The sequence below is a fragment of the Drosophila montana genome, unplaced genomic scaffold (assembly GCF_035044405.1).
Source record: "Drosophila montana isolate Dmon_TW-CO22-7 unplaced genomic scaffold, ASM3504440v1 contig_1866_1, whole genome shotgun sequence".
Lineage (NCBI taxonomy): Eukaryota > Metazoa > Arthropoda > Insecta > Diptera > Drosophilidae > Drosophila > Drosophila montana.
This window is the reverse complement of record NW_026996785.1, coordinates 219,212-242,227: the sequence shown is the minus strand read 5'-3', so window position 1 is coordinate 242,227 and position 23,016 is coordinate 219,212. Positions and strand designations below refer to the sequence as shown.

Below are 23,016 nucleotides of genomic sequence, written 5' to 3'. Positions count from 1 at the left end.
ATACCTGTGAATTTCTTATCCAGTGTTCCTTTTAAATCACCGTCGGCAAATTATTTATATTGTATTGGCCTACGTGTTCACTACTATCGGATTCTCTGTGTCCAGTGGAATTATTATATTTCTTGCCAAAAATCTTATTGGTTGGAGCGTAGATCTGTTTTTTCATTTTTATTTTTAAACCTATTTGACTACTATTTTCCCTTAGCAGATCAACTTCTGTCAGGAGATGTAATCTGAGGGGGTGTATTTTTTTAATTTTGTATTAGATAGTGCAGCTCAAAAAAAAGGGATTAAAAGTATTTGAACGTGCCAATAAAAAGTAACACTACTAATTTATAAGAATATAAAAAAAAATATATGAAAAATCTTGTACTGGCCGTTTTTTATACTCTGAACCTTGGCTTGCTGCAAATATATGTAACATTCAGAAGTAATCATCCCCGTAACCATATATATATTGATCAGCATCAATAGTCGAGTCGATTAAGCCATGTCCGCATGTATGAACGATCTTAGAACCTATAAGAGCCAGAGACTTGGAATTTTGAAGGTAGGTCCTCCTAGTAGCGTGCAGTACGAGTTTATTTCCGATAATCCACGTGTGACCAATGACCACGTGTTTGAGGCAGCCAACACAAATTGCAAGAATTACAGTATGCACCTTATTCTCCTTTTACACGGTAGATACGTTCTCAATAAAATCGTGTAAGAAAGATTGTGGCTAAATGGGAAAAAAGTAGATTGGTTCCAGACCTAAAAAATAAACGTACAAGTACAATAAACCATTGCAGAAATTTCTTGTTAGAGTTCACTTGAGAATTTATTTTCCGTGCTATTACATTTGAATACACTAAATATTTTATAAAAAAAATTATGAATTGGATAAATGAAAATAATATCACAAATTTATTTAAATAACAAAAACTAAAACTAATAAATTCATAAAATTTTAATAATCGGTTTCTTGAGAATTTATTTTCCGTGCTTTTACATTTGAATGCATTAAATATATTAAAAAAAATTATGAACTGGATAAAGGAAAATAATATCAGAAATTGTTTTAAATAAAAAAAACAAAAACTAATAAATACATCAAATTTTAACCATCTGACAACAAATGCATACGTTTGCGTAGGACTGCAATATCACTGCTATCACTAGAATTATTCATCATTGAGGGAAATGATATCTCTAGTATCATTTCTATTTACCATTGTTGTTAATTCAGCAGTTCTTAGAACAAAAACACTTAGAATTGGTGTTGTACAAGATATTTCAAGATATCCCCTAGTACGGAACTTCCTGATATAGCCTCTCACCTATAGACTACATTCCTTCTTATGAGAAGAGTTTTCCCAAAACAGCTTCTATTTTTTCATTCAGGGTGAAGTTATTTCAAGTCTTTTATTGGCCTTTTCCACTACTCTTCCCCGACTTAGCCAATTGCAATTGTTGCGCTTTGTGGCGCTTTCTTATGTCTTCCACTATCTCGCATGGTGTGGTGAGTGTAGTCAATAGGCATTCTGCTCCCGACCGAGTGGTTCGAACGGATATATTCTATGGTGGCCTGTAGAATGATATCGACGGTATCTGATCCCTTTTTGCGTCTCAAAAGAAACACGTATTTCGCGGCCTTGTTAGCGCGATTGTGTTCTGTTTTCACAAATTCCCTTTGCTCATCATTTCTAAAAATATCGGTCATTCTTGTTTTGCAGTACCAAAACTTTGCCGAAGGGAACATCTTGGCAAGACCAATGTCAATGATAGAATCCCAATTTTCAAATCCCAAATTTCATCATTAGAACGAAAGTTTCCTTTAACGGCAAACGTGTCTCTTCCAGTACCATATGGCTTCTGAAGCCCTTCAATGGTTTCTCAGTAGCCTCGATCGCGTAACTCGAGGAAAGTTCACTGACCGCGCGTTTGGTTTTTTGATTGAGCTTCCGGAAATCTATGACTATGCACTTCTTACTGGGACCTGAGTCATCAAATCCTTTGTTACTCACTACCCAGATCAAATTGTACGGTGACCTGGTTGGGCGAATGATACCATTATTCAACATATCCTTTACCTCTTTGTTGACAAACCGGCCGCACCCATGGGAAACAGATATAATTTTGAATATACCGGTTCATCGTCCTCGGTTAGAATTGTTCCGACGACCAATGTAGTAAACGGCAGCAGCTCATTAGAGTCTGCGAATGTCCCTCACAACCGGAGGAACTTCTATTTCGTAAATTTTTGTAAGATTAACGTTTTGGCACTTGGGGTACTGGATTCGATCTGCCAATGAAGTGTATTTCTCAGCTTTTCAAAGGGATAGTGGCACCTGCCTTCGTTAGAAGGTCATGTCCAATTATACCATTGATGGTAGATTTCACGTCGAATGGATTTTCGACGGGGCCTGTGTTTTTCATTTCAAATATGGGTCGAATGTAGTTCTTTGATGCCCCAGTGTCTATTAAACATTTTAAAGTCGTCCCTCCTACTTCTCGTTCATTGAACGGGAGCAGGGAGACTCCACTAAAAAGTGAACTGAGTCACTGCTATAACCAGTCTCATTTTCATCTTCGATCTCTGTGACTGCTGCGGAGGCTGTGCGGTCATAGTCACAATCTTCCTGACGAGGATCCTTTTAAGCTACATGATTAACTATCTGATACCTCTGATCATTTAGCCCATCCGAACTGTTTGATCTCTTTAAATTACTTTGATAATTACTGGTTCGTGCAGTAGGCGCAGCTGAGACCCCTGATTGTAGCCTTGTTGGCGAAGTTTTGAAGATGTTGGATCTACATCAATTTTTTCTACCGGGTCGTGACCGCGGAAGCACCACTGCGACTGGCCCCCTTGGTTCTTTTTGAAGTGTGGGCTCTTGCCTAGCTCAATGTTGTACCCTTTGTTATTTGGGTCGCCTTGTTTCTGATGCTGGTAGCTTTGAGGTGACTTTTCATCTCTCTCCTCCAAGCTCTTTGCATAGTTTTCCGCAAAGGTGTATCTATCATGATTGGACTCGATTTCTTGTGCCGTTGCCAAGGCAGACGGCAAGTCTTTTGGCTGAGGTGAGAACAGAACATCGGTAAGGTTCCTTTTAAGTCCAGATATGAACACGCAAGGTGCGTCTGATCTGTGCTTATCATTCATGTGCTGTGCCAGAGAGACATCATACTCCATTATAGTTTTGTTTGTTAACAAGATGAGCCTTTTCCCAAACTCGTCGTAGAATGTGCCAAGCTCCTGCTCGCTTTTCGGCATACGTAAAGTCTAATCTAGCTATAATGGCATCAATGTTTAATGTTATGCCGAAAGATGCTAGCGGATTGTCAGCTGTGCCCCTTTTTTTATTTCTTATATTAGAGCCGCCTGATAATGGAGCTATAATGCTATAAAGTCTATATGCAGCCTTTGCCGCTTGACGCCAAACACATAGTGTTCTTGAGCTCCATTAAATGCTGAGAGAGACTTTATAGCGTCGAGAGTTTCGTCGCAAGGTACACCCGCTTCCAATGTCACATCTTCATACACTTCTATCTCAGGTTCCGCTACCGACACCTTTAGTATTCGGTTTGTGAGTTCCTGCATGTTACTATTAAACTCTTTCATATGGACCTTGAACGCAGTGCCCACTGCTGTTGCTATAACTGCCTGCAACTGCGCCGCGTCCATAACTTGTTTATTGTCAGAATTAATAGACTGGGAACTTTATGCCACCTTTAATTTTTGTAGGCTACAAAGCAAGTCGTTAATATCGTCCGTTACGCTGTCAGACCTGCTCATAGAGTCCTCACAGTTAATTTTCTTTCTGTTTTCAAAAAATATTTAATTAAACGAACGGCTTGAACTAGTCTGTTTTGTTGGTTGCCGGCACAGGCAAATAAATAAATTCAGACACAAAAAGCTGCAACGGATAAAATTTTGTTGTGCGCGTCGTTTTCTATAAATTCTTTAATGTTTGCATAATGGTGTTTTAAATTTTCAAATTTTTATTTTTAATCGCGGCGTAAGTATACTCTTTTTATTATGGATTTGTTTAGAATATTGATCCAGAACAGGCACAATATTATAAAATCGAATAGTTGACAGCGACACAAAACTATTCTTTTATATATTACTTTTTTCTTTTATCTTTATTTTTATTCATTTTTATTTTTTGACGGCACCTTGACCTCGTCGCTGATGGCCTAAGCCGTCCGCTTGGTGATAATGGAATTTTTAAGCCTGTATTTTGGCTCGTGGCTGCAAGGCTGGCTCGTCGACTTGTTTTAAGGATTTTTTTTTAACTTGCTTCTGCGCGATTTCCGCTTTTCTTTGTTTTTTTTTTTTTTGTTATACGCACAATATTCGCCTGCGTTTTAGTTTAGTTTTTCGAGTTGGGCGCTAGTTATCTCCAAACCTCTTGGCGAGTATTTGATTGGTTGGTTAATGGATTTAATAATTGATTAATTGTAGTCAGCTTGACTCGCCAAAATAATAATGCGCTGGTTATTTTACTGAGTTAACATTATTTGTTATTCTCGGCTGCACCTACTGTGCCAGCTCGAGGTATGTTAAAGAATAATTTTACAAATATATGAATATAACTAACTAGCCCTACTCTATGTCGCACTACCGGTTGGCGTCCAACATAATGCTGAGCTTGTTCCTCGTGCAAGTCTCATATTACGCCTCCTCGGCCCCGGAGTCAGTGGCCAAAGGCACCCTGGTCAGCACTATTACATTGCATTATAGTGCCCAGTGCCCAATTTGGTTATTTGTTGTTTACTTATGTTAACTACTCCCCCTTTCAAAACAGGGCCGTACTCGACCATGCCTAGATCCTTGAGCACAGTACGGAAAATTTACAAGGAAAATGATACCAGTCACCAGAGCACAGCGCCGCCACTGCCCTCGATGTAACATAGGTTTTCTCCGCTTAAGTTTAGTAGAAAGAGCAGGCTCAAAAGTGTGCAGCTGAAACGGGACATTTTTTAGGGGCACATGTTATTGGATCCGTTGCATGAGCTGACCGTGACAATTTTATAATCGCACTTCGCCACGATGCTTTCTGGTATTTGTAAAATTTCGCCGGCGTGTGCGACTGGGAAAACTACTATTCTTCATACAAACATACTAATGGCTACGGAAATTGGATCATTTTGTGAATTATGCTACATTCACCGTCGTAGTACATCGTTTGAGAGAAAGTCAGCTTGGGGATGAATTGACAAGGATAGTGGGCACCGTTATTGAGGAAAAGGGATATACAAATTTCTACATTCTAAACAGTCTTGTATATAGATCCGCATCGTGAGTCAAATAGAAATTGATATCATTTGTATGCAGCACAGGTTTTGATGAGGTACTAAATTGGTTAGGAAGACAATCTGTTGTAAAGAGGATTTAATTTGAAAATAAAAGTAGTATTCGAAGGTGCTACGAAAACGCTAACAGTGTCGGAGTATATGAAGATGTGGAGCTCCTTCGGGAGCGGATGTGGAGCTCCTTCGTTGATGAAGGAAATCGTTGCCATCAAAAAGAGTTTTGAAAGTTTTTTTAGTTGTAAGTTCAATCCCATAATACTTAAAAAAAAATGTTAATGAAACAATGTTATAACATTTTAGAAGTCAGAAAGTTATATGAAGTCTGAAAATTTTGTTAATTTAACGAATGAAATAGATTTTGAGCACTTGCAATTAAAGGTGTTATATTAAAATGAATTGTGCGAAATGAATATGCATGGTGCAAGTATCGCTGTATATGAGGAAAATAACTCACGCCTTTGGCATTTCCACGGCGATGGCTAGCCAAATACACCTCTCGAAGCTCAATTTTTTCTTCTCCCAATGTCAAAGAAGGATTAGACTGTTTTGAACAAAGTACTCTTTGACTGCACATTAAGATGCAGTAACCAGTTGAATTTTTTTTTACGCGCTATAAGATGGAGTGCAATAAAGTCCCCGTTCATTTCAAACCACAACGTCCTAACAGTCCATGCTGTTTTGAACCCAACTGATTAACATAAGTATCTGAGGTAATGGATTGTAGCACCACACCAACTTTATGTTGGTTTAAGAACGATTCCCCAAAATAAATACAAATTAAAAGAAAGATACTTGGATGTATGTACTATTTTAGAAATTAAATATAAAATTTGGTAAATGCTGTCTAAAAACCTTGGCCCTTGGAAACTGGGCCAGTTATCGACTATTAGAAACAAACTCGTACTGCGCGGGCAACAGGAGCTATGTTCAATTTCTTCTAGCTTTTATAGGTTCTGAGATTGACGCGTGCATACATACGGACAGATGGACATGGCTAGGTCGAACCGGCTGTTGATACTGACCAACAATGATATAGGGGTCGGATATTTCAAAGATTTGGCTTATATATAAGGAGCAGACGTTGCAATTAAAAATCAGGACAGAAAAAAATAAATAAAAAACCGATGGTGATTGGGCTTCGCTCTTCGTCGAACCCTTTATTTCTTTGCGTTTTTGTATTTTTTTTCGTGCTTCTGGTTGAAAATGTGTGAGGACAACGAAAGAAGCTGAAGCGAAGAGTGTCCTTTCATGTTGTTGTTGTGTGACGACATAAGCAATAACCCATTAATTAATTTAAATGTTTTGCACTTAATTTGTGACTTTAAACTTATTTTTATTATACCCTGAACCCATTAAAAATTGGGAAAAGAGGTATAAAGTATTTGTGCAAATGTATGTAACAGGCAGAAGGAAGCATCTCCGACCCCATAAAGTATATACATTCTTGATCAGCATCAATAGCCGAGTCGATCTAGCCATGTCCGTCTATTTGTCCGTCCGTCTGTCCGTCCGTATGTATGAACGCAAGGATCTCAAAACCTATAAGAGCTAGAGAAATTTTAGCTGTAGGTCCTCCTAGTGCCCGCGCAAATCGAGTTAGTTTCCGAAATTCGAAAACTTCCCCCGTTTCCAAGTAATCGATAAAAATTTATATCGAAATCCTGTTTTTTTTTTTTTTTTAGCAATTTTGGTGTATAATAAGTGCTAGTCACCAAACTTGATATGTAGCTTCTAGAATAGTATATATATCAAGTATCTATCATTTTATAACTGTCACCACCTCCCCGCTACTACCTCATAGCTATAAATCAAATAAAAACACCAATTTATGCTGCCCACCAATATAAGCCACAATTTAAATGAAATTGACTTTTTGAGAATACACAAATATTCTATATCACAATAAGATGTACTGTAGAAAAGTTCATCAAGATCGGTTATGAAACACAGTTATTAAAGAAAACGTGTTTTGACTTTCCTTGTATCAGGGGCAGCAAGCGCAAATTTCAAGCATTTCTGTATAAATGCACACACACATATTCATGCACATCTGCTTTGAACTCTATCAACAACATTGCAATTGCGATTGTATTGTTTTCTGTGCTACTATTTTAATTCATTTTTTTCTCGTTAAGAATCAATTACTAGTGTGGCGGTTGAGTAGAGGCGGCGGCAATTAGTGAGGTCTGTTGCGAGTTTGAACCCACTCTACCGTGGAAACTATTTTATTTTTTTGGCTGGTTTGACTGTTGCATAAAGGCTGCGAGTTGGAACCCTGCCAAGGAAACTTTTTTTTATTTATTTATCTTTATTAATACTAAAGTAAACCAGCACATAGTGCGAGATGCATTTGGTGTTGGAAGAAGAGGGTTCATGGTATCCCCTAGTCGGGAGCTTCTGACTAGAACCTTTTACTTGTTTTTTTTTTAAATTTGTTTGCCAACATTTTCTGTTGCTCGTTTAAGATTAAGTTAATCAGTGGGTCCATATAAATCGAAGATAACGACTTCGTTTAAAGTTACTTAATTTCCCGATTTAGAATTTGTGCTTATATTTTCATTGTACTTATAACATTAAAAGAAGAAGACCATTACAACTGTTGTGTTAGAGGCAATAAATTTATCTCTATATATAAAACTGTTTGTCCTGACTGACTGATTGGTAATCAACGCACAGCCCAAACCGTAAGAGCTAGGAAGCTGAAGATTTCACTGTAGTTACCTTATGTGATGTAGACGCACGGTAAGACGGGGTTTCGGGAAATTCCACCCGCAAGTGTGGAAAAATCGCGAAAAACGTTTGTAACTTTTTTTGTTTTACCATCCGATCGGCCTCAAACTTATTTTCAAAGATCTTTGTTCAAATTCATTTGAGGGGTGTTTCACACTTTTAGGAAAATTCCGTTCCTCCGTGGTGGAAATAGAGATCAAAAATTTGGTGGGTGACGTTTCGCGCTCAAATTCATTTCCAGAGATCTATATAATAAAAATCATTTGATACGTGTTTCGCACTTTTCGCAGAATTCAAACTTCTTCGGGGGGAATGCGATTTAAAGATTTTTTGGGCGAAGTTTTAAGTTGTGTCCGATCTGCTCTAAACTTATTTTCAAAACTCTACATAAGAATATAATGAATACGCGTTTCAGCGATTTGGGAAATTCCACTCGCAACATTGGTAAATTGGCGGAAAACGTTTCTATGAAAATTGTTTGTTTACCGTCCGATAAGTTTCATAATCATTTTCGAAGCTTTTTGAGAACGTTGATTTTTAGCATACGTTCCACGGGCAAGGCCGGGTTATACCCGCTAGTTCTTATATATTTAAAAAAAGAAGGCGTTCAACCCTCACCTTAAAATTTAAATATGGTCTTTGTAATCATTTATTTGATGTAGAACCCAGTGTGCGATTGAAACAGCTGTGTCATAACGAAGCCAAAGGATATTTAATAGGCCTTTTTGTGCATTATTTATGGTCCCACATCAATGAGTGAGGATACTTTTTAAGGGAAAGTGAGATTGTCTAAGGCTCCATAGACTCCTGGTGGATTTTGTAAGTTGTGCTAAATGCGACGGTATATCGCTTTCAATGTCGAAATACCAACGCATGTTATGCTCCGCAAAGACCTGGTAAGCTTTTAAAATGGCCCGCTTAAAGTGACCGCTGGTCCTGTTAACTTTCTTCCACGTAAGCCGTCTGTCAAGTGTCACATCAAGGTAGGCGATGCTGTCGGTATGCCTGATCGTCTGCCCGCCAGAAATGCAGTTTCGTATGCTAATGCCGTTGTCTGGGGCTATCTTGCCTTTCACAGCGACCACCCTGCCTACCAGAAACGACGCTAGCACCCTCCACAATCTAAGCCAGACCTAGATATTGTGGAACCCACTATCTGGCAAATGATGAAATCAAATGGCATAACTAATGTCTCAGTCAATATTATGCAGATTTGGCAACTTGCAGAAGTCTTCTGTGCTCTGCTATGGCAGTCTTCCATTCCCACCATAGAGAGCGTCCACGTCTTGCTGGAGCAGTCACCACTCAGAGCAGAACCAAGGTGGTAACTGGTCACGTTTTTGGCGAAAATGTCGCTTTCGTCAGGCTACTGTCCTTGAAGCTCTTGCCATCTAAACCACCGGGGAGGATTGTCGGCTTGCTTAAAATCTTGTAGGCTACTGGCTGGTGTCATTCGAAAAGTGTGTGGGCCCAACAGTGACCAGCACTTAAAGGCTACACACATATATAATAGACATCAGAGTCTCCCCTATAGCAAGACCGCCTGCAACCCCAAAGCGTGCGAATTGCCACATACTATAAAATAGGAACCCTCAGCACTAACGCTTAGAGTAGTCGCCAGCTGTCCATCAGAGTCGTTGACCGGGTGGGTAAAGGCGACAATAAATGCTGGTTGCGACGGACTTAGCAGTTACGGTAGCAGAGTATATATATATATATGTCCATGCGCGCAGCGGTTGACCTGCTATGTACATTAATTCATAAGGCTTCCCACTCAAACCGCCAAAGCTGGCTAGTGGACGAATTGTATGCGCTGCATATTTGAGTGACCTACGTTCTCTTGAACGCTGGTTGATAGTTTTTCAAGTGCACATTTTTATGTATATATTATACTACACTAAGCTTAATATAATCAACATTATCTTGTCAAAACGCGATAGCCCCTTTTCACTCATAGTTGCTTAAGTTGATGCGCTGGATTCCCGCTGTCTCCACAGCTCGTCGATATAACTAAGAGTCATGTCCTGGCCAAGCTGGCTATCCGGGAGTGAGGTCAAGAATCTAGGGGCGCCGGTTGTAAAGGCAACATCCACTAATATACTGGCTCCAAGAGCAACCTGACTTTTCTGCCATGCATTACGACTTCTCAAGGCATTATATCGTGGAAAGGGGCACAATTTTCACGACATGATAGACCAGATTTGCTGTAGTACATATTTGCATTGTTTACTTCTGGTTCAAATTCACCGTTTTCACCGGGAAGCTTATTAACAATGTGCAGATTGGCTCAAAAGTCACAAGCTCAGCCTTGATATCGAAAATTTCAGTTGCTACATGCAAGCCCTTGTCAACCAACCTGGAGAAACAGTTCTCCTTTAGCTGGAGATGTAGCCGGTCCCGGAGCCCAGGAAACCGACCCAGACCAATGCGAGTCAGCTATGTCAGTAGGCAAAGCTATGTCAGTAGCCGCCAGATTGACACAGTTGAAGCGTTCCAAGACAGAGCTAAGATGCGAGGAATTTTTTGAGGTGTCCTTGACAGATATCATGGCTCATCCAAATTCTTCGAGTTCCTAACAGAGGAGGAGTATCTGGAGACCAGGTAGATAGGTAGGGACAGGAAAGAATTCAAAGGCGAGCCCAAGTGCCCAATAGTCTAAAGATGTATCCAAAAGATGCATGCTCAACAGAAAAGATAATTGATCCTTTGGAAAGAAGAACACGTTCGGGATTGCGATCCATCCACCACATACAGTCTGGGCAATGCTTGCAACATTTTTTTTTTTGAGAAAATCGTCATATAATATATGATTGCTAGGGATATCATATAGAAAGTCCCTTGAATTCAAAGTTTACTTTCCCAGCAGAAAACCGGCTAGCTTGAGGAATTTCAATAGCTTGCGCATTGCTTCATCATCAGTAAGCTGCTGTAAGATCCGAATTGTCAAAAATGTTCGTACTTTCAGCATTGAAGACATATCTCGAAAGAAATGCATCGTCAAGACGTACTAATGAACGAGGCCTGTAAAAATAATTCATTTAGGGAGGCTTGTTTCATGTCATTTAAGTAAGGTGTGATCAGGAGAGTTAATGCATCGCTGGTACTGGAGCGAACCAAATTGTTTTCGCAAACGGAGTCGGACTCTTATATGCCTACAGGTTTATTTAAATTGTCTAATTGGGCATCTTGATTGATGAACACTTGGGTAAAAAAGAAAGAAAGGAAGGCCAGTGCATCCGATCAGTGGATCAGTGGATCACGGATATTGATAGTAGCCCAGAAAGTTGAGCTTCCCCTCTTACTTGGAAGGACAACTTGATCATATTGAATAATCGATCTGTTATCAAGTTACCTTCCGACCCATGAACGCACACGAACTCGATAATTGAAGCAAAACTTCTTGAAAGCTTGACGCAAAATATTGTATGCTGGGTGTCTTCATCGGCTCTAGGGTGGGATAGCGTTCTTCCAGGAAAAATATATCAAGCCAGTTCGGAATCTCAGCCTTGGTCAAGCGGGATTGCTCCCACATCGAAAGTGTAGGCTTAGGCACCTTTAACGAACATAAATAGCCGAGAAAGTAGTTCCACTTCTCAAAATTAACCTTGGATAATTGTACTTTAGATAACCTTTAGAACGGCCCCAGATTCTCCGGAGGCGGCCTGCAGTCTGAAGAGGATTTTAAATTGGCTATAGACTAACAACATTTTATTCATTGGTAAGACTCTGCAATGCGGACTCGGATACAATACAGTGTTGCCTTTACCTTCAATTGGCATGAAACGTAGCCTACGTAAGTAGTGATGACTCACAGACAGATAGACACTAGCTTTAAAAATGAAGAAAATAGCAGCAAGAAGAGATATGCCAAATGAAATTATGTGAAAGGCAGCATGTTGAATAATTTATACACAGTAATTGGTGAAAGCCACAAACAAAAAATTGACAGCGGAGCAAATAGAACAGAACTCTTGAAACCAAATCAGTAAGAGTGCTCTAGTCGGGAGTGTGCGACTATGGAAACCCCTGAACCTTCTTCTACCCACAGCAAATGCCGCGCGCTCTCCATAACATGATTGGCATGATTGAAAATAATTTTAAGTTCCCCCTTCGGGGGAACATAAGCCATAACATAAGCCTCCACAGCCATATGAATGATGCACTCGTATACAGAAAATCTTGCAATTTGCGCTAGCTGTCGCAACTATTTGGCTAGCCAATATGACAACACGTTTTGAAGTTTGGTGATTAGCTATTAAAGCCGAAGGGATTTGCTCAAAAACAGGATTTCGATATACCATAAGAGCTAGTGACTTAAAATTTTGAATGAAGGTCCTTGTGCCCACGCAGTACAAGTTTGTTTCCGATAATCGATAACTTCCCCCGAGAAATTAATACTGAAAACCTTTTAGTTAAGCAAATCTTTTATCTTTTAAGAGAATATCAAGTAACTTTCATTTTATAGCTGACGCCTTCCCCCCGCCTCCACCTAATTGCTATAAATAAAAAATAAACCAATAAAAAATAATCCACTATTTAAATGCAATTGGCCTTTTAAGAATATACGAATAATCTGCAACACAACAAAATCTACTGTGAAAAGTTTCGTCAAGATCGGTAAAGAAACAGAAGTTATAATAATGCTTATATTGACTATATACATGTACACACACATATACCTGCGCGTCTTTATTGAATTCTATCAACAGCATTGTAATTGCGATTGAATTGGTTTATGTGCTGCGTGTATGTGCTGATATTTTAATTCGTTTATTTCTCAACAAAACTGAATTGTACGGGTCGAGTTCGATTGGGATGCATTTTTTTTTATTACAAACAAGTTCGTAGAGCGAGCTGCATTTGGTGTTGGTAGAAGAGGGTGCAGGGTACTCCCGAATAGAGCGTCTTCCTTGTTTCTCGTTTAATTTGTCCCGGCAAATTTCATTTGTGAGATTTTTCTTACAATTTTAAGGGTTTGCTTATAGCGTCTTCTGACCGTTTGACAATGGTCGGTAGTCTCTTACTCAGACACCCGACGAGTAGACTGAAGCCAATTTGGTTAAAGTTAGTATTAGCAATCAGTGTGTCTTTGTTGGGCGGCTCAATATATTTCTTTCAAAAGAGAATAACGTGCATCTTATCGCCGTTCAAAGTATGTTCGTGGTCTGATACTCTTACAATGTTAGTATGTATGTAGTTTATTCATTTTATTGACTTTACTTTGATGTATTTTTAATGCTTAAATCATTGTTATTCTTAGGCTGCAAACTTCCTCCGGAAAAAGAAAAAGGAGAACATTTTGACTCAAACTGCATAACTCCAGGAACACCTTTTATGGATAGACTAAGTAAATGCTTACACTATTATATACATGATCGCCTTAATAACAATCCGGCATGGAAAGGAATACAAGTTATTTTATCCGATGCAAATGTACCTGGAGAAGGAGAACACAAAATCATGGACTATATACGAAAGCAACGTGCGCAGCCTGACCATAATCCTAATACACATCATGTTCTTTGCGGGGCTGATGCAGATCTGATAATGCTTGGACTCGCTACTCACGAGCCTAACTTTACTATAATTCGTGAAGAATTCCTGCCAAATAAGCCACGACCATGTGACATCTGTAATCAATTTGGTCACGAAATGGACAAATGTATGGGTCTAAGTGCAGCTGGCACAAGTAATAATCATTTTTCGCCAGATGTTCCAATTGGAGCAGAAGTGAAATTTATATTTGTCCGATTAAGTGTGTTGAGAGAATATCTTAAAAAAACTCTGCAAATGCCCAATTTACCTTTCATATATGATTTTGAGAGAGTCTTAGATGACTGGGTATTCATGTGTTTTTTTGTCGGAAATGATTTTTTACCTCATCTACCCAGTTTAGAAATCAGAGAAGGTGCAGTTGATCGTTTGGTTGAGTTGTACAAAAAATGTGTTTACAAGACCAAAGGATATTTAACGGATTCAGGTGACGTTAATTTAGATAGGGTTCAACTAATAATGACAGACTTAGGAAATGTTGAGGATCAAATATTCAAGGATAGGCAAAGGAGGGAGCAGCAATATAAGGCGAGACAACAAAGAGATAATAATAACTTTAAAGCCTTGGAAGAATCTATCTTCGGTCCGACGGCAGTTGGCCCAGGTAAAGATAAAAGTCAAACCATAACGAATTATAAACAGGCAGCATCTTCTGTAAGAACGGCGTCAAATGGGGCTACCAAACGTTCTAGTACAACAGCAAATTTAGATGATGCTGATGACGAGAACAATGATGAAGTCAGACTATGGGAAGACGGATTTAAAAACAGATATTACGAGTCTAAATTTGATGTACCCCCTGAAAATCTCCAATTTCGTTATGCTGTTGCACTTCAATATGTAAGGGGTCTATGCTGGGTTCTAAAATATTACTATCAAGGCTGTGCTTCTTGGAACTGGTATTTTCCCTACCATTATGCACCGTTTGCTTCGGACTTTGTAAATATACAAGGGCTTTCCACTATTTTCGAAAAAGGAACAAAACCGGTAAGATTATGGATTAAGCTTACATAAAATAAAGAATTGTACTCTTAAAGCGACATTTGAAAACTCTTACAAAATATAGTAAAAAAACTTATAGATGGTCCGTTTTCCGAGCTGATGACAAGAGTCTCCAAAAAATGCTAATGGAATAAATATGAGCTCCCAAAATCAAAAAATTATTGACTTTCCCCTTTCATACACATGCCACATACAAATGTTACATGCTTTTCACCATGAATTTATAATAAAATGTACCTTTGACCCTGGTATATTATTTAAGCACTGTTCCTCACTATCATTCTTATAACCCGAACCCACTGTAAACGGGTAAGAGTGTATAATATATTTGTGCAAATTTATGTAGCAGGCAGAAGGAAGCATCTGTTAGGTTTAAAAAGCTTAGTCACCAAATTTGACAAGTAGCTGCATGATTCAGATCAAGTATCTTCATTTTATAGCTGCCTCCACTATTTAGATATAAATCAATTAGAACTACCCACCAATTTTAATGCAATTGTCTTTTTTGAGAGTATACAAATATTCATTATATTAGCACAATAATATCTACTTGAAAATTGCATCAAGTTCGGTTAAGTAATACAAAAGTTTTTTAAGAAAACGTGTTTGCGCAAATTGCAAGAATTTTGTATATTTTGTTTTCTGTGCTGTGTTTATGTGTTGCTATTTTGATTCATTGATCATCTCCGACCCCATAAAGTATGTATATTCTTGATCAGCATCAAGTATCAAGTCTCTTTCATTTTATAAATCAAACAAATAAATTAATTTAAGCTACCCATCTGTTTAAACCACAATTTTCTTTTTGAGAATATACAAACCATATAAAAAAAGGTCTACTGCTAAAAATGTTATATAGATCGGTTAAGAAACACAGAAGTTGTTAAAAATAACGTGTGCCTTTATTGTCCACGTGTTTGCTGCAGCTAGCGCAAATTGCAAGAATTACTGTAAACATGTCCACACACACATACCTGCTCGTCTTAATTGCAGTCTATAAACAGCATTACAATTTCGATTGTAATCTGTGCTATGTGTATAGGCTGCTATTTGAATTCGTTTTTTCTTTGTCATTGATAATGAATTGGTGGCATGGCAGTCAAATAGAAAAGGTGACAAGAAGCTCTGTTGGGTTATGTGTTCCAGTCCAATTGAGGAAATTTTTATTTTTTTTAATTACTATTTATTTACATTTGGTGTTGGTAGAAGACGATTTGGGGTATCCCCTAGTCTGGAACTTCCGACTAGTGAACTTTACTTTTTTCTATGCAACCCCGCTTTATATACTAATAAACAAATTTCTATTATTTTCTGTATTTTAGTTTAATCCCTTAGAGCAACTGATGGGTGTTTTTCCAGCAGCTAGCAGTTCCCATGTTCCAGAGCCTTGGGCACAACTAATGTCCAGACCTGTAAGTAATAAACTTCGTTGTAAAATTATATATTTGTATATGTACTTTGCAAGTAAGAGTTTTCGAGTGGGCAATGTCCGATCAGGACATTTTACTTGCCCTTGATACGTGCATAAACAAATAAGATGTGTTAAGGAGGAGGTATCCAACGAGTGAATTATTACCTGAACCCATTGGAAATTGGTAAAGACGGTATAATGGTATTGTGCAAATAAGACAAAACAAGCATATTCGACCCCATAAAAGATATACATATGTTTTTGATCAGCATCAATAGAGTATATTAATATTGTGCACTGAAAGTAGGGATTTGAAAATTGAAAAATGAATGCTCGCTTATCGGATAACATCGATATTCCTTACAGATTCACTAATAATCTTCCATTTGGGATTAAACCATAATGAATCTCATTGCGTCCCATTCCTGTATTTCAGAACCATTGTTGCCATTATAGAGAAGGAACTTTTAACTTATTTTTAGCCATTTCGTTAATGTCTTATCTTGAAACCTGACGCCATAAGTATTGGATCTTTATGAAAAAATAAATAAACTAAAATATAAGCACAGATACACAGGTCAGCATACAATGCATTCTACTTCTAAAATTCAAAAAATACTCTCACTTAAATGTACGTGTGTCGAAGTTCTTGCGCTTTGCGGTTGCTACCAAGTGGCTGTTCAATGTTTTCTTTAATGACTTCTGTGTTTCTAAAATGATCTTAATGAAATTTTCGGGAGTATATCATAGTATTTTCGTATATTCGCTAACAGTATTTCAGCATTAAATTGATATCTGATTCCGATTCAGGCTTTTATTTATTTTATTTTGCGGTATAGGGACGGTATCCAAAAATCAAAATATATATATATGATGATACACAGAAGCTATGTCAAACTTTATGACTCTTACTCTTAAAACCGCTTAAAAAAATGATTCTGATACCGATTTTCAACGATTGCTTAGAAGCGGTGCAAGTTATCGGTGGCAGGAAACAAAATCTAACTGCACGGCCACTAGGACTCTTTACTCAATTCTCTAGCTCTCATAGGTTCTGGCATACATACGGACAGACAGACATCTAGAATGACTCCACTATTGTTGCTGACCAAGAATATATATGCTTAATGCCGACGGAGATGCTTTGTTTTGATTGTTACCATTCAACATGTATGGCGGGTACACCTGGGTCCGGATCCAGGGTCCTATCCGATTTTGTACGGGTCCAAAAATCTCTCACTTGCCCAAAGAGTTAGAGAGCCACAAGTTTTGTGGGATTGAACGGAATTGCTAACTTACTTCGCTCCCACTACGGGAAACTACTTTAGTTTTATCTCAGTGCTCTCAATGCTCTTTCATTATTATCTTTAAGGGGAGCAGTAATATGAAATAATGAAGAATTTGCCACGTCGATGTGAAAGAGTACGAGTAGAGAAAGAAAGAGTAAAAGTAAATGTTGAAATGAGGGGAAACTCTTTGGACCGGCCGTGCACGCACAATAACACAAATTTGTATATGTATATAAGCATTTTTGCGCTTGTGTGGCTATGGTTGCCTACCTATCCGATGCAAATTTGAAAAGATTTGAAGTTATTGGACCTCTAAATGCCCAAGCTTTACACACACATACTACATATGTGTTTGAATAAGTATATCAGGGCCAAATGGCTTTAATGGTTTACTGACCAGCAGAAATTTGTGGAAAAACTAGAATGTTAATAATATTCAATGCCCTAATCAAATTTAGTGGTCATATGGCAATAAAATAAAAAAGAAAAAAAAAGAAACCCCCGCTTGCCCGAATTTCAAGCAATCGCTGAAAATCGATATCGAAATCCTGCTGCTTTGAGCAAATCTGTTAGGTTTAAAAAGCTTAGTCACCAAATTTGACAAGTAGCTGCATGATTCAGATCAAGTATCTTTCATTTTATAGCTGTCGCCCCGCCTTCACTATTTAGCTATAAATCAATTAGAACTACCCACCAATTTTAATGCAATTGTCTTTTTTGAGAGTATACAAATATTCATTATATTAGCACAATAATATCTACTTGAAAATTGCATCGGTTGCAAGTTCGGTTAAGTAATACAAGAGTTTTTTAAGAAAACATGTTTGCGGTAGCTTGCGCAAATTGCAAGAATTTTGTACACAGGTACACACACACATTCAACAGCGTTACAATTGCGATTGTATTGTTTTCTGTGCTGTGTTTATGTGTTGCTATTTTGATTCGATTTTCTCTCGTGGAAAATGAATTATTGGTATGGCTGTCGAGTAGAGGCGGTGGCAAGTAGTGCGGTTGCTACGGATTCGAGTCCGGTTGGAGAAGCACTTAGCAAACGAGCTCGTAACAAGAGCTGCATTTGGTGTTGGTAGAAGAGGGTTTAGGGTACTAGGAACTCCCGATCAGAGTCTCTTGTTAATTGATCCTTATTTCTACCTCAAGTTGGGGGAAAGAGGATGGGCCAAGTTTAAAAAATTCACATCATCGGCTAACTTAAATTCCATTCCTTGTTAGCTTTATGAGTAGAATATATAATGGATATGGTATAGAGCCTGAGCATCATATATACTTGTTTATAATTCTGTTTAGTCATATATACTAGTGTATAATTCTGTTGAGTCATATTTCGATTCTAACCTATAACTTAAGTCCTATTTTGATAATTAGCTTGGCCAGTTAGCATAGAAGTATCTAACTCTATTGTGGAACTAATTCTGGGAAATAATTTTGTATGCGGACTGTTCTTTTTGAAGTATTTTATTCATTGTTTAATTTGCGCCTCCCTGCTCCGGCGCACATAAACCAATTGATTGGTTATTATTTATAGTAAACTGATTTCTTTATTTAAAAGGCAGGACTATGTGCTAGCAGTGATTTGGTTTTTCAAACTAATATAATAAGGGCTCGCCTTTCGTGGGAACCATTGGTGGCTATTGGTTCCTCTGATTTCACAATTATGCTCTATTACAACCGTTTTGCCAAATTTGCAAAACCATGTTAGCTTGCCAGCTAGCGCGATGACCCCTCTGCACCTGAATTAACTATCCGGGGTGCCCGACTAGGGGATAACCTAAAAATGCTTCCACCAAAAACAGCACGCATACCGGAAGAAAGCTATCTAGAAACAACTTTATAATATAATTTTTATAATTAAGATAGAAACTATATATTTTAGCCTAATGCATTGCATTTGGTTTGCTAGAGTTCCGATTTTTCCAACGTTTGACGGTGGATGCACTTCAGCTAGAGACATAATTTGCGATTATCTGGATACATAGTGCCTGTGACCTAAGACTTACGAATGATTGGACCTATTCAGCATTATATTAAAGTTTTAAAGAGTAACTTCCGATTTGTTGTGAAGCAACTTCTTTTTTAACTTCAAGATGCTATATGGACAAAGTTTACTTATCATGAGGATAATTATGCTTCCAACGTTAACCACAAAAATTTTAATCACTACAATTTTGTTATTTCTTGCGTCCCGCGAAAAGAGAGATGGTATTCGCTAGACTCCAATCCACAAACTCTTTCACTTATAGTCCTGGGTTCTTAGATGAGTTAATAACCAATTTCCACCTCGTCCATTTAGCGAAGCAGTTCCGCAAAGGGTTATCTAGACTGGGTGAAGCAGATAAATCTTCATCACCCTAAGCTTGAGCTGTGCGCCTGACATCATTACTATACATAAGCTTGACCTAGCCCAGCTTCTTTAGGAGCTGACAGATCTGTTCCAAAGAACCTTACCGTTTCCTTTATCTCGCCCTTCGCAGGATCCTCCAGTCCCCAGTTTCACATCTAGGTAATAACTAGGTAATAACTAGGTAATAACCTAGATGTGAAACTGGGGACTGGAGGATCCTGCGAAGGGCGAGATAAAGGAAACGGTAAGGTTCTTTGGAACAGATCTGTCAGCTCCTAAAGAAGCTGGGCTAGGTCAAGCTTATGTATACGTAATAACGTATATTTAGTATGATCCAGTCCTCTATACTTTTATGGAGCGGGCTCAGGGGCCTGGTCACTTTTGACCATATAGATTTTATATTTTATAGATTTGGAATGCACCTTGGACTCTATAATAGCCTTGAATGAGGAACTGGTTGCATTTTTGGCCAGTCCAGTCTCCGAAAGAGATTGACTGACGCCTTGTAGCCTGTCTACTGTTTTTGACGCGAATTAGCTCTATCGTCTGCATTATTGTTCATCACCGAGTAAGAACACGCGCGAGATTTGTCGGTTTTGGGATTTACTGTAAGTGCTGTTCAACTTGAATTCAAGATAATACTGAGTTCATTGCCATACCAGTATACTCTTGGAGGGCCAAGGTTGAAAATTCCTTGGTCGGCCTATGCTATTCTTAATGGAAATTTTTGTCATATGGAGGATTGTCACCTAATATTGAATTTTTCATTTCTTTTCTAGGACTCAACCATAATTGACTTTTATCCCGACGATTTTAAAATTGATCTAAATGGAAAAAAGTTCGCATGGCAAGGAGTTGCCTTGCTACCATTTGTTGATGAAAACAGGCTATTTAAGGCACTTATACCTCTTCATAGCCATTTAACGGACGAAGAAGGTAAGAATTTTTCTTGAATCTGATTTGAAAGTGTTTTACTAGAAAGCTAACACTTGATTTAAAAAGAAACGGCATCATTAAAAATGGCAAATTGGCATGGCCAACCCTACAAAGTATATATGTTCTTGACCAAGATGACGAACTGAGTCGATCTAGGCATGTCAGTAAACTTTAACTCATAGCTTAGCTCTCCGCCTATCTGTCCATTTGTATGAACGAGTCGATCTTTTAAATTACAAAAGGTATACAAATTCTCGTTTTCCATATGCAGAGCACATTTATCATTTTGGTGATACTTTATTTTGCCCTGATCCCATTAAAGTATAATGGTTTTGTGCAAATGTATGTAACTTGAGCGCCATGTGGTCGGAGATAACACAGAGCCGGTATTCTTCCAGGTAGCACCTCAAATATCGAATTGGCCAGATTGCTAGACACTATTTTTACGTGGCCGAATAGTTGATCTCTGCCTTCAAGAGTTTTCAACTTGCATATGCAATCTTCCGCCTCCTCCGCCTTAGCTCTGCGTCAGGACAGCGCCAACACGAATTTCCTGCTGAAGTCTGAGCCCGCGAGGATCGCAGCTGTTGGCAGCCGCTCCATTAGTTGCTCCCTACGACCGCTTCATCCCTTTCTAAAATAGAGCGGTCATTGACTGCACGACCGATGCAAAATTTGGCACGAACTGCCGGTACCATGATGCCAATCCCAGATCAGGTTACCCTCTCTTAGCCGTCGGAACACTTCCCTCAAATTGGCCACGTGCTGCTCCTTCGTTACGCCCATGACGATAATGTCGTCCAAGTAGGCAAATGCGTGAGGTTCCATTTCTGGCCCATTTACGGAGTCCAAGGCCCTCTGGAAAGTAGCGCACGCGGAGTGTAGACTGAAGAGCATCACTTTCCACTGGTATAGCCCCCTGGGACCGTAAACGCCATACAGCATGCTTGCTACTCTCCTCCATGGATATTTACCAGTATCCTTGCTTCAAATCCAGCGTCGAGATATAACGAACGTGTTATAGACGTTCCAATATGTAGTTTATCCGGGGTACTGCGTATGCATCTTGTACTGAACGCGCGTTGAGCTGCCTGTCCTCATTGCAAATCCGCCATTCCCCCGTCTTCTTCTTCACAAGCACGATCGGCGCGCTGTGCGGGCTTCTTGATGGCCCTCCGTTCGGAGTAGTTCTTCCACCTGTTCGTTGATGACTCGTTCGATCGCGGGGTTGCTCGGGTAGTACCTCTGTTTCATGGGTTATATGGGACACGCCCTCCAGCCCTTTGAATCGCACCAACTCTTCCGTCAGAAGTACCAGGTCTGCTGTGCCTATCGCACAGAGGAAGTCCATAGAATCACCTGACCTTGGAGCCAATACATTATCAGCTGGGGCATGCTAATCGTCCAAACTGCTAGACTGATCTTTGTTCGTTCCATTCGTGCGACATCTGACTCCGAGCCAACACCCGCATCTCCACCACGTACTGCACATTTCCACCACGTATCCTTCATCATCTCGTTGACGGCGGTCGCGAATTTCGTCCTCTACCCACCTGACCTCGAACTCGGCTAGCCGAGTCCATATTTTAGTTGAGTGCAGACCCCCGAAACGAAGTTTGCCAAACGACGGCACAGGTCTTCAATCCGCCCTCGCTCGTTTATCCCAGCGAGCGAGCTTTTCCAACTCTTCTTTCAGATGTTGGTAGATCCAACGCCCACCCCAGGATTTTTACACTCGCCCGTATCCATCCTTTATTATTTTTGCTTCCAAGGTACCTGGGCTCCGGCGCTCGTCTTACTCCTTGAATTTATTTCCTCGCTTTGTTTATTCTTTTTTCACCCCCTATCGTTTCAACCCTTTTTGTTCACTGTCTTTCACTTTTTTTATACCCTTGCAGAGGGTATTATAATTTTGTCGTGAAATGTGTAACGCATAGAAGGAGACATCTCCGACCCCATAAAGTATATATATTCTTGATCAGTATCAACAGCCGAGTTGATATAGCCATGTCCGCCTGTCCGTCTGTCTGTTTCTATGCGAACTAGTTTCTCAGTTTTAAAGCTATCTTTATGAAACTTTGCAGAATTCCCTCTTTCTGTTGCACGCAGTTCATATGTTAAAACCAGCTGGATCGGACCACTATATCATATAGCTGCCATAGGAACGATCGGTCGAAAAGTAGGTTCTTGTATGAAAAACATTTTTGTTTATAAAGTTCTCTTTACTAAACTTGGTATTTATTAGTTTTACTACGTTCCCCATATATATGCAAAATCCTATTAAGATCGGACAACTATATCATATAGCTGCCATAGGAACGATCGGTCGAAAATTAAGTTTTTGTATGGAAAATTTTGATGTTTTTTAAGATATCTTGACCAAACTCGGTGCTTATTAGTTTTACTAAGCTCCCCATATATATGCCAAATTCTAT

At 39.0% G+C, this 23,016-nt stretch overlaps 1 protein-coding gene across 1 annotated transcript in view; it reads left to right on the top strand.

Moving 5' to 3' along the window:
- Rat1 (5'-3' exoribonuclease 2 Rat1) overlaps positions 1-23,016 on the top strand; it is a 70,747-nt gene that overhangs the window by 5,538 nt on the left and 42,193 nt on the right. Inside the window, exons 3-5 of the mRNA XM_064700726.1 lie at positions 13,292-14,571; positions 15,909-15,998; positions 20,425-20,581. Coding sequence (XP_064556796.1) covers positions 13,292-14,571; positions 15,909-15,998; positions 20,425-20,581 — 1,527 coding nt within the window. The remainder of the gene's footprint in view (positions 1-13,291; positions 14,572-15,908; positions 15,999-20,424; positions 20,582-23,016) is intronic.